The following is a 13,531-nucleotide window of genomic DNA, read 5'->3' as shown; positions in this document are numbered from 1 at the left end:
GACGGCCACGATCGGATGGTGTTGTTAGTCCCCAAAGCACGGAGGCCAGTCTATGCGGTACTGGCTACGGCCACGTTCGGATGATTTTCTTGTGTGCCACCGGCACTGGTACACAAAGATACAAATCCATTTATGTTCATCTATTGATTGTTTTGTTTGATTTTTGATTTTCACTTGCCTCAACAGGTCTTCACAAGTGTCACTTGCCTCAACAGGTCTTCACAAGTGTCACAAGAAGGAAGGTATGCACAGGTGGACTGTCTAGTCGCCGGGTCTTCGGATGGTGTCTTTATGTGCCACCGACACAGGTGCCAGATGTGGCTGGCGAACGGCACACGATCGGATGGTTTTCTTGTGTGCCACCGGTACTGGAACCACAAAGATACAAATTCCATTGATGTTCATCTATTTTGATTTGGTTTGATTTTCACTTGCCTCAACAGGTCTTCACAAGTGTCACGCGTGTCACACACTTGCCTCAACAGGTCTCCACAAGTGTCACACACTTGCCTCTGCCTCAACAGGTCTTCACAAAGTGTCACACACTTGCCTCTGCCTCAACAGGTCTTCACAAGTGTCATAAGAGGGAAGGTATGCACAGGTGGACTGACTACGTCGCCGGGTCTTTGGATGGGTTTTTATGTGCCACCGACACAGGTGCCAGGTGAGGCTGGCGAACGGCCACGATCAGATGGTGTTTGTTGTGCCCACAGCACGGAGGCCAGTCGATGCGGTACCAGCTACGGCCACTTCGGATGGTTTTCTTGTGTGCCACGGTACTGGAACCACAAAGATACAAATTCCATTGATATTCATCTATTTTGATTTGGTTTGATTTTCACTTGCCTCAACAGGTCTTCACAAGTGTCAACACTTGCCTCAACAGGTCTTCACAAGTGTCATAAGAGGGAAGGTATGCACAGGTGGACTGACTACGTCGCCGGGTCTTCGGATGGTGTCTTTATGTGCCACCGGCACAGGTGCCAGATGAGGCTGGCGAACGGCCACGATCGGATGGGTTTGTTGTATATATATATATATATATATATATATATATATATATATATATATATAATATATATAAAATCATCATCATCGTTTAATGTCTGCCTTCCACACTGGCATGGGTGGGATGGTTTGACAAGAGCTGGCTGGGCAGAAGCCTGCACCAGACTTCTGTAACTGTTCTGGCAGGATTTTTACAACTGGATGCCCTTCCTAACACCAACTACTCAGCAGAGTGGACTTAGTGCTTTTTACGTGACACAATTACAGGCGAGGTCAGTTTTGGCAAGGTTTTTACAGCTGGATGCCTTTCCATATGCCAACCACTTTACAGTGTGAACTGGGTGCTTTTAAGTGGCACCTGCACTGACAAGGTCACCAAGTATGTGTATATATATATATATATATATATATATATATGCACACACACACACAGAAAGAGAAAAGATGAAAAAAACAGATTTGTTTTACAGGATTAAGGAGTATATGAGAGTCGTAATAATAAAGATATTATATAATTTTGTACAAAATACGATTTTTTTTTCAACATAATTAAAGTAAGAACTGGTTTCGCATCACTCATCAAGCTAACAAACACACTAAAATATATTTTCTCCCTCATATATATATATATATACATATGTATTTATCATCATCATCCTCACTAAACGTTCATTTTCCATGTTGGCATGGGTGGATGGTTTGTCAGGAGTTTGACAAGCCAGAGAGCTGCATCAGGTTTTAAATGTCTGTTTTGGCAGAGTTTCTACAGCTAGACACTCTTCCTAATGCCAACCACTTGACAGAGTGTATTGGGTGCCTTTATGTGACACCAGCACTAGCGCTTTTTACGTGGCACCAGCACATTGATATATGCATGAAATCATCATTGCTTTAATGTCTACTTTTCCATGCTCATTGAATGGGTCAGATGGAATTTATTGAAGTAAATGTTCAATAGCTAGATGTGTTTCCAGTCTGCAAGCATGGTAAAATTTCCCTATAGCTGGACATGTTGTCACAGAAGATTGAACATGACAGACACTACTTGTATGGCAATATTGCTTATTTACAACTATCACAATGTTAAGACAAGGAAACACACACACACACATGTACACAAATATATATGGTGGGCTTCCTTCAGTTTCCATCTACAAAATTCACTCACAAGGCTTTGGGTGATCTGAGGGTATGGTAGAGGACATTAGCCCAAGTTGCCAGGTAGTAAGACTGAACCTAAAACCATATGGTTGGAAATTGACCATACTTCTGTGTGTGTGTATTGAACAACAGGCAAAAATATGGCTGTATGGTTTGAAAGTTTGCTTCCCAAGCAAATGGCAGCTTGGGCAAGTATCTTCTATAGTCCCAGGCTAACGGCAGTGAAACATGGGCCATGAATGCTGAGGACATGCGTAGGCATGAAAGAAATGAAGCTGGTATGATCTGCTGGATGTGTAATGTCAGTGCGCATACGCAATGGAGTGTAAGCGCCCTGAGAGAAAAGTTGGGAATAAGAAGCAGAAAATGTGGTGTGCAAGAGAGGTGACTGTGCTGGTATGGTCATGTGTTACATACGAATGAAGACAGCTGTGTGAGGAAGTGCCACTCCCTAACTGTAGAAGGAACCTGTGGAAGAGGTAGACCTAGGGAGACATGGGATGAGGAGACCTTGAGTGGATTTGATGAACTTAAACGAAAAAATGACATGTATATATACATATGTGCATTTGTTTGTGCCTCTGCTTTGACATTATGTGATAGTTGTAAATAAATGTGACTGCCATTACAAGTGGTGTCATTCATTTTCAATCTTCCATGAAAACATGCCCAGTCACAAAGAAGTATTATCTTGTGTAGAAACAATTGAGGATTGGCAACTGGAAGAGCATCCAGTTGTAGAAAGTCTGTCTCATGCAAGCATGGGAAAATCATCATCATCATCATCATTTAGCATCCGCTTTCCATGCTAGCATGGGTTGGACGGTTCAACTGGGGTCTGGGAAGAAGGCTGCACCAGGCCCAGTCTGATCTGGCAATGTTTCTACGGATGGATGCCCTTCCAAACGCCAACCACTCCGTGAGTGTAGTGGGTGCTTTTTACATGCCACCGGCACAGGTGCCAGACGGGGCTGGCAAACGGCCACAGTCGGATGGTGCTTTTTACGTGCCACCGGCACGGGGCAGTCTCGACACTGAGTGAAATATCTTTCACTGACTGAGAAGGTTTAATGAGAGCAAGCATGTTCATTGTTTTCAGTTGTTGGCTTTAAAGTCTGGATTCACTCCAATTGTCTATATTGTTAAAAAATTATGTTCAGTTTATCTTATAGTAGTCATCATCACCACCACTTTTTTAATACCCTTTTAATTTTTTTTATTTTAATACTAGGAGTTTCCGTTTAATATTTGCTTTGATAATCTCACTTAATAAAAGTTTTCAATTCACTTTATTACATATGCGAGATCCTACCACATTAGAAAGCTTAGCCTTTTGTATCAACCTAAGATGATAGATTTGAAACATAGGTAAATATTGTTTTGCAAACCCACCCAACAACTGCCGGCACATAAAATAGAAATAAAAGCAATAAGAATGAGAATTATCTTCATAAAATTTTTTTTTACATATTCACATCTTGATTTAATTAAGACTGAGGAAACCAACCTTTACTATGTCTCTCCTTGCTGAAATATTTATCACTAACTGCTTAATTTTGACTTAATGTTTCTATGATTTCATTATCATTATGATGTCATCAGCATTATGATTATTCTCTTTAACATTTCATTATATTTTGTAAAATTTTAAAAGTCATATAATCATTGTGTGTCTGACCCCAATCAGGCTGTATTGTCCCCCTCTATGTTTGGGCCCATGTGGCTAATAAAGAAATTGGATGTTTTAATAATTAAGTAAGTATAACGATAACAATGTTGCTGTTAAAACAGATTCCATACTTGAATTCTAGAAGGGAAATCACTAATTATTTTAGAAATCCAAATAATAAGAATGTAAATCTCAATCTTAAAATGAAAAATATATGTCATAAGGAACTGTTCTGTGTTCTGACTGGTTATGTGCAACGAGAAGGAGGTGCAATGGCCCAGTGGTTAGGGCAGCGGACTCGCGGTCGTAGGATCGCGGTTTCGATTCCCAGACCAGGCGTTGTGAGTGTTTATTGAGCGAAAACACCTAAAGCTCCACGAGGCTCCGGCAGGGGATGGTGGTGATCCCTGCTGTACTCTTTCACCACAACTTTCTTTCATTCTTACTTCCTGTTTCTGTTGTACCTGTATTTCAAGGGGCCGGCCTTGTCACTCTCTGTGTCACTCTGAATATCCCCGAGAACTACGTTAAGGGTACACGTGTCTGTGGAGTGCTCAGCCACTTACACGTTAATTTCACGAGCAGGCTGTTCCGTTGATTCGGATCAACCAGAACCCTGGTCGTCGTAACCGACGGAGTGCTTCCATCATATGTGCAACGAGAAAATGTTTGTTGTACTTTCATTTTGACATATCTTGCAGTTTTATTCTGAAATATTTAGTTAGTTTATACAAGTCATTGTTGTTGAAACCGAACAATAAAAAAAATTACCCAATACAAAATCAACTGTCATTAACTTTCCTCTGATATTATTATATGGGTGCTTTTGGTGATTTATATTAGCAAATAGTGAACACTCAAAATTAACAATAACTAAGGTTTTATACAAAAAGATATTTATATTCAAACATATTTAACTGAGGTACACTTTTAATCCTTTAGCATTTAAACTGTTCATATCTGGCCAAAATATTCTATCCGACTTATGTTTAAACTAACCAGATCCAGCCTTTTACACTTATCCTACAATGACATTCTAATAAATATACTATTTCATCATTGAAATCTTGAAGCCACAAGGTAGTGCATGATTTGATAAATTCAAAACATTAAATAAAGAAGCATTACATTTGACTGAGTAACCTGAATGCTAAAAGGTTAAAGGTCAGCAACACAAAAGTATATAGCTGGAGGTGTCTAGAAAGATAAGTCAAATGCAAAGAAATGGAACAATTATATGTGTGTGTGTGTCGTCATCAGCTCGTCCCTTGAATCCATAGATCAATTTCATCTCCTAGATCAGTGGTTTTCAACCAGGGTTCCGCCAGTACAGTCCAGGGGTTCCGCAAGAAGTTACAAAACTGCTAAAATCAGCAGTAATTTTTAATTCTCCTGTGCAGATATGTGTGCATAAGACAATTTAAGTTATTGCACAGAGGTTCCTCGAGCCAGTGGAATGTTTCCTTGGGGTTCCGCTCCAGCAAAAAGTTTGAAAAGCACTGTCCTAGATGAACATTTGGACCATTACAAAGGAAGAGATTCAATGGTGTGGGTTTGATTAAGGTGGATCACAACTTGCCAGGAGGTGACCCACACACCGTATTCTAAACCTTCCTCTGCAGCAAGTGTGAGACAGGCAGAATCTGGGGATGAAACTGCAACAGATTGCTGCAGATTCTAAATTATGCTTGAATCACACCTTCATAGCCGGTTCGCCTGGTATTTTCCTCATCCCCTGGCATAAACCGTTGAGAACATCTAGTCATAACAATATGAGAAGTTCTCCCATCATCACTATCATTTAATGTTCAGTATTCATGCTGGCAAGCTGGGGAGCTGTACCAGACCCCAGTCTAATTTGGCATGGTTTCTACAGCGGGATGCTGTTCCTAATGCCAATCACTTTACAGAGTGCACCAGGTGCTTTTATGTGGCACTGCATGGGTGTTTTTACATGGCGTCACATACATGGACTCTGCATGTGTGTGTGGAACCAAAAAAGGCTATAGGACATTAAAAAGCAAGACTGGTAAGAGGAAGGGGACGGTGTCCTTAAACTGGAGACCAAACCCAAATACTGCGGGACGTTCCGAAAAGCTCTACCTGCGAAGATTTCATCTCAATCGAAAGAGAGGAGCTTTCTCCGTCTGGGTTGCGGATCCGTGGAACAAGCTGCCAGACGAGATGGTGAAGATGCCGACGACCGCTTTGTTCAAAGTCTCCCTTGACCTCAAGTGGCCTGAACTCTTTACATGAACACCACCCTGTACTTAACTCCATGTCCCTCTACATGGCCTTGCTATTTGCTTTTGAGCCAAAAATTAACTAACTAACTAACTAACTTGCAACAGAGTAGACCCTGCTAAAGACACCCAAAAGTGCTAAGTGGTGATGTTGAATTGAGCTTAACCACCTGAGTAATCTATTGCAAGATTTTAATTCAGAATAAAAACTGCAAAGCATCTGGTCTGATTGATACTTTTTTCACTGATCCTAAAATTGACTTCAGTACAATTTGAACTCAGAATGTACAGACAGACACAGAACAAATAGCATGAGACAATCTCCTCAATGTTCTAACATCTGCCAATTTGCTGTTTATGCAGATACTATATCATGAATGAGAAATAAATAAAAGCATTTACCACTACATACTGAGATACAAAAATAAGCCTGAAAGTTACTCATAATTTCTACTGGATTAGAGATTATTTATGGCCTGATGTATATAAGTTATATTCTCAAGGCATTGCATCAAAGATTTGATAAAGTGGAAAGCTTGAGTATTTAAAATTGTTTTTAAAAATGATAAAAATGTGTTTATAATATATATTAAATAGATATTTAAATACACTAGTTAATTTCATTGTTTAACTTTGACATTACTGTGTGTACAGAAATATTGGTGCATATCCAGTGAGTTATTATTTACTTAAAATATAGTTTTTAAAATTTAAATATATACTTTCAGTTTTTGTTATAATAATTTCTGCTTCTATCTATTATTAGGTATCACTGCAGAAAGGATACAAGCACAGTTTGAACACTCATAAACACTTCTTCCTTGAAAATGTTCATGCCAAACTGCATTTTTTTTCCACAGAAAATTATATAGCATTTGAAAGTTCTGGATGTGAACTTGCTTCTCATATAGTTTTGATCAAAATCTGACATATTATGACAGGGTCCCTCAATCAGCCTAGTATTTCAATCCATTCACAGAGTTTGTCCCCCACCCTTTTTTCTGCCAAATGGTAACCCTCATTCTAGTTCAATGAGCTAGAATGTTGTTGTAACTCAATCAAGACTAATACCTCAGATTTCAGATAGCAAAATCTCAGAAAAATAACAAAGGATATGCATCTGGGCATTATTGACTCTGCAAAACTGCAAATATTTCACTAAAATGTGGATATTATCCTGGTGTAGTTGGGCATTGTTGTAAAATCGATTATTTCCAGTGTTTTTTGCATTTTTCTCAAAATGACATTTCTGACTACTAGTAGCAATCTTTAGGTCATAATATCTCCGAGAATAACTGATATAATAAGCTGAAATTTTGCGTATGTGTTACTTTGGTATGTGCCTAGATGCTGTTCTACTGTTATTAGATATACTTCATGTGTTCATCTTCCAGAGACACTTGAAAGCCACTACCCAAGGGTCAAAAACGCTTGAACTGCATATGGCTACGAGCAACCCCACAATGAAATCTAGGTCAATTTCATCAATGTCTTTGATTCAGCATCCAGACTGTATCCCAATCTGTTGGCATTCAAAGTTAGAGCATATCATCTTTGATAGTTTGGTGGAAAAACTGACCTTAAAAAAAGAGTGTGTTTGCCATGTTGGTCATGTGAAGAGATAATGTGGTGATTTGAATATTATGTTTTTTGATAGAACATTAATCTTGATGTATGCCATATTTGGTTTACCTGGGTTTTATTCCAGCTGAATGTGGAGGCGCAATGGCCCAGTGGTTAGGGCAGCGGCCTCGCGGTCATAGGATCGCGGTTTCGATTCCCAGACAGGGCGTTGTGAGTGTTTATTGAGCGAAAACACCTAAAGCTCTACGCAGCTCCGGCAGGGGATGGTGGTGATCCCTGCTGTGCTCTTTCACCACAACTTTCTCTCACTCTTACTTCCTGTTTCTGTTGTACCTGTACCTCAAAGGGCTGGCCTTGTCACTCTCTGTGTCACGCTGAATATCCCCGAGAACTACGTTAAGGGTACACGTGTCTGTGGAGTGCTCAGCCACTTACACGTTAATTTCACGAGCAGGCTGTTCCGTTGATTCGGATCAACCAGAACCCTGGTCGTCGTAACCGACTGAGTGCTTCCAATTCCAGCTGAGTGAGAGCATCTTCAATTTAGGGGTGTTTTCCTACATCTGAGGGGTTAGTCTTGCCTTAAAAATCAGTCATGAAGAAGACTGCTTTTGCTTTATTTTGCTATAAAAATCAATGGGGTCAGATTATCATTATAAAATATATAAAAGTGAAAATTTCATCATTAATTTTCACTTAGAACATATTTTCTTCAAGATTTTATATCATAAGAAAGAAAAACTTTAATAAGATCATTGTCAAATCTGGCTACGATATGATGAAAAATCATGAAGTCAATAAAGAGGGTGGTACTACCATCTTGCCTATAAATGCTTAATGCATACTGATGCTACTTGTCAAACGTACATATTCCTGCATGGCGAGAAGTCAAATGGAACATGAATCCAAGGCTTCAAATATTGGTTTTGGGTCAGAATTTCAAGAAATGGACAAATTAATTGGTAAATAAACATATTTCTACAAAAAAAAAAAAAAAGCACTAAATTGGGCTACACAATTAGCATGGAATCATCATACTGAAAATGTTTTTTTTAACATGTGTCAAGCGATGTCCAAATTTTACGTACCAGATATTCTTGTGCACGTAAATTTTTTTCTTTTTCTCTGAGAAATATTTGTCAAATTTTGTCAATACAAATTATATTGTGCAATGAATACTACTTTGTAGGATAATAACGTCTGATGTGATATTTATTTCCCCCCATTTTGAATACAGTCAGATAATTTGTGGTAGTTTTTCCAATTTCGCAAATAACCGCTGACAATGTTTTAGTCATTTTCTTTCTTTTTCTCTCTCTTTCTCTCTTCCCACTTCTAACGAGTTTGCTGTAAGTTACAGATGATTTTAATGCTAAAACAAGGAATTAGGTTTTACATTTTGTTTACATACAGATTTACATACAATTCTGAGACAGGTACCAGGTGGTCATGGAATGTGCTAGAAGCAACAGCTAAATCTCCCTTAAATTTGCCTGAAAATAATTTGAAATTTTTTTTTTTTTTTTTTTTTTTTACCAAAAAGGGTTTCTCCTATCATTTTTAAGTACATAATGCTAAAATAAAAATTGGCCAAAATTGGTCAGGAGGATGGATGAAAAAAATATTTTTTATATACCCCCTCCCCCAATCATTTCCAAGGCCACGGTGAGAAAATATTGGGAAAATTCCTGCCAAAATGGAGAAAATCCAATTTATGTGGGTGCCCTGATTCAAAACTCCACCATTTTTATTGAACTGGTATCATGTCCAAAAATCTCAGGATATATTTAGTTCTATACCTACTACAAATGTGCCAAAATTCAAATCCCTGTGGCTTGTACTTTTGGATTTAGCTACATCCGAAAACATCACAAAATCACCTGTTTGTTACATGTAACAAAATAGGCTTTACATAAATATTTAAAAAATTGCCCCCACCCCATTTCATTTTTGAGAACCTTGAAAAAAATTAGGCAACTATTAGTTTGTGTGGTTTGAAAATGACTATCACTTCAGTTTCAAAGATATAACATCACAGATATGGTTAGTTGTTCTTCATTTAGGCCAATTAGGTAAAATTTCGACCAATATACTGACCATTCAAATTGTCATATTTCCTGGGCCACATGGAGGTAATGACCGAGACCTTTGGCATTATGTTGTGCTTGAGAAGACCCATCAAGCCGGACAAAATCGCAGCCGTGACAGATACTGGTGTCATGCAAATGGCACCTGTGCCAGTGGCATGCAAAAGCAACCAGTACACTATCAGAGTGGTTGACGTTAGGAATGGCATCCAGCTGTAGAAAACCATGCCGAATCAGACAGGAGTCTGCTGTAACCTTCCAGCTTACCGTCCAACCCATGCCAGCATGGACAGCAGATGTTAAATGATGATGATGATGATTCATCCAAATTTCATAAATAAGATATCAAAATGTTTCTTTTTGGATGCTCTCCAAGAAAAAGTACAGTACAAATTAGATTTAAATATTTTCAAAATAGTGATTATATTTTTCATTAAAATTTGCACTAATTTACTGATCAACGCTGGACTCAATATTAGAAACAAAATCAATACTTGTTTACATTTCATGTTTTATGCAGATTATTCATGAAATGAAATTTTAGTAAAATCATTTTACTAAAAGGACTTAAGTCTGGATTCCAAAGAATAGGGATTTATTTAGTTCTATACCTACAACAGAACAATAAGATTTCTTATTAAAAATAAAATACTAAAGCTAAATTTGGGACAAAATTATTACAGAAATAGGCGCGAGAGTGGCTCTGTTGTAAGAAGCTTGCTTCCTAACAACATGATTCTGGGTTCAGTTCCACTGCTTTGGAACTTTCGGCAAGTGTCTTCTACTATAACCTCAGGCTGACCAAAGCCTTGAGAGTGGATTTGACAGACGGAAACTGAAGGAAGCCTATCGTATATATATATATATGCATGTATTTGCGTGTCTGTGTTAGTCCCCCATCATCGCTTGACAACTGATGTTGGTATGTTTATATCTATGCAACTCAGTAGTTTGGCAAAAGAGACTGATAGATTGACAGCCGAATAACTGAAACAAGTAAAAGAGTAAGAGAAATATCCAATATCTTGAATTTCTAAAATTCCAAATGCTTGCATAGGCATAGGTGAAGCTGTGTATTAAGAAGTTTGTTTCCCAACCACATGGTTCTGGGTTCAGTCCCATTGCATGGCACCTTGGGCAAATGTCTTCTACTATAGCCCCAAGCCTTGTGAGAGGGTGATTTGGTAGACGGAAACTGAAAGAAGTGTGTCATGTGTGTGTGTGTTTGTCCCCCACCAGTGCTAGACAAGTGGTGTTGGTTTGTTTATGTTCCAATAACTTAGCAGCTTGGCAAAAAGGGTTGATAGAAAGTACCAAACTTAAAAATAATAAGAACTGGAGTTAATTTGTTTGACTGATGCCCTTCCATTGACAGAAACAAGTAAAAGATAACCACAAACTAAAAATCAATTTACTATATACTGACATTATTCATGAAAAAGATCTTTTACTTTTGAATTAAGGTGCTTTAGGTATGTATGCCAGTTTTAGAAGCACACTGTATATCATGTAATAACGGATGACTGAAAGGGTTGGCAATATGAAAGATATTCATTTCATAAAACACTGCCTTGTAATGGGAACTATGATGTATTCAAAATAGAGGATATGCAAATCTAAATCCCACTTTAGCAGAGTAAACAGACTTAAAATGTTTGATGCTGGATTTTTTTTTGTTTTTTTTTTGTTTCAGATTGCAAAAAGTATGGATTTAATCTTTGACAGCAGAGAACTCTTTCTGTGGAACCATTATACAACTGAATGGTAGAAGTCGGAAGAATAGGCAACCGTATTTTATATCAGTATATATTTGAAAGTAAAGATAACATCCAAAATACCAAAATAAAGTATATGGAGTTGTGACATTCAAGATTGCCGAGATGTTACAAAAATGAATTCTTAATTAGACAGTAAGGTAGTATTTCATGCAGGGAGACAGCAAAATGTTTCATCATCATCATCATCATTTAGCGTCCGTTTTCCATGCTAGCATGGGTTGGACGGTTCAACTGGGGTCTGGGGAGCCCGAAGGCTGCACCAGGCCAGTCAGATCTGGCAGTGTTTCTACAGCTGGATGCCCTTCCTAACGCCAACCACTCCGAGAGTGTAGTGGGTGATTTTATGTGCCACCGACACAGGTGCCAGACGAGGCTGGCGAACGGCCACGCTCGGATGGTGTTTTTATGTGCCACCGACACAGGTGCCAGACGAGGCTGGCAGACGGCCACGCTCGGATGGTGTTTTTATGTGCCAAATTCATATTTCTGAAAGTTGAAACTATAATAGAGAAATTATTGTCTTGTAAGCTGAATATACCACCACTTTATCTTAAATTTTTACCCCACCCCACATATACATACTGGCATGGTCTGGATGGATCATACCACATCTCACCACTGACCAACCATAACACCATGCCATCTAGAGCACATAGTTATCTTTGTTAGGTTTGTTTTACAATGTGGCCTAGATACATACCATAATATAATGTTCTGTCAACCAGGACAAGAAAGGTTGTCCTATGCAACAGAACTAGAATCCCCTCTACTCTGTATCAATTCTTGTGCAAAGTTACCGTTAGTTACACCTTGACAGGTAGCCAGTGACGCAGCTTGGGGGGTCTATGTCTTAGTTTTACATTTCATATGCATGTGTTTGTGCATGTATGGATATATATATATACATGTATGTATGTGATGTGTGTTGTAAAGAACAACAATGAAAAATGTGGTTAGTACATCAATATGAATGGCAGAAACCTTTTTCTCTTTTTTTGTAAAGGATTTTAATTTTCAAAGCGCACATACTAGGGCATGCAAGTTAAGTTAGAATGTGTTCATATGGCATGCAAAAGTAATAAGTATATTAGCAAAACAGTAACAATTTGAAGCAACCAAAAGCATATAAGTGAAATTCAATTCTTAATAACTGAAGCTTCCTTTGACAAGAAGTGTGTTAGTGTACAATCAATTAGAAATAAATTTGAAATCAAAGTGCTTTGTTCTAAATTCAAGTTCATGTTTAATGAAATACACATTAGTGACCACAACTCACTACAAATATATCATTAACATTACTTGAAAAGATTATACAAATTCAAAACAAGCAATGAAAATATAGAGGCAGGATATGACATGGAAAATAAAGTACAAGTTTTTGCAAACATAAATCTTTACATCTAAATAGTTTGGTAGCAAAATGATTGTTTTTAATATAGGCCATTTGAAGACTTCAGTGATTCAAGTTTGTATTTACTATCAACCTCCACATATCTTCTAATATATAGACACAAACAGTACAGTTACCTGAATAATAAATACACACACACACACACACACACACACACATTTTATATGTATGAATGTACATACATGCATACATACAAACATCCATTACATACACAAACACACACGTCCACACATCTGCACATACATTCATATATATCAGTCAAATATCTTACCTCACACCAGAGATGGAGTTCCCAACAGATGAATAATCAGTCAAAATAGGAAGTTGTCTTGAATAATAAAAAAAAGAAAGAAAAAGGAGGGAAAAGAGATAGATAGAGGAAAGGAGGGGTTGAATTATGTTTGCCAATTATTTATTAAACTATAGGCTGTCCTGAAAATGCTGATCCATCTCGCTATGCAAAGTTTTTTGGGGGGATTTTTTTTTTCATTATGGACAATATACTTTACTCATAATTAACAAAATTAACCATCATTTACATCAATGTCTCTTAGATTTTCAGGACACCCTGTAGAAATAACAATTCTTAA

The 13,531-nt window shown here is 37.9% G+C and overlaps 1 protein-coding gene across 6 annotated transcripts in view; it reads right to left on the bottom strand.

Moving 5' to 3' along the window:
• The window catches only part of LOC115210282 (E3 SUMO-protein ligase PIAS2), a 150,395-nt gene that overhangs the window by 73,781 nt on the left and 63,083 nt on the right, over positions 1-13,531 (bottom strand). For 4 of the 6 annotated variants that reach the window (XR_003881433.2, XR_004998907.1, XM_029778780.2 and 1 more), the window contains exon 3: positions 13,213-13,269. The exons of the other annotated variants lie outside the window; for them this stretch is intronic. Coding sequence is in view for 2 of the 4 variants with exons in the window: in XM_029778780.2 (XP_029634640.1) it covers positions 13,213-13,269 (57 nt within the window). In the remaining 2 variants the exon portion in view is untranslated. The remainder of the gene's footprint in view (positions 1-13,212; positions 13,270-13,531) is intronic. 6 annotated transcript variants of the gene reach the window in all.

The sequence above is a fragment of the Octopus sinensis genome, linkage group LG4, assembly GCF_006345805.1.
Source record: "Octopus sinensis linkage group LG4, ASM634580v1, whole genome shotgun sequence".
Lineage (NCBI taxonomy): Eukaryota > Metazoa > Mollusca > Cephalopoda > Octopoda > Octopodidae > Octopus > Octopus sinensis.
Note: the sequence above shows the minus strand (reverse complement) of the source record. Positions and strands in the feature narration are given on the sequence as shown.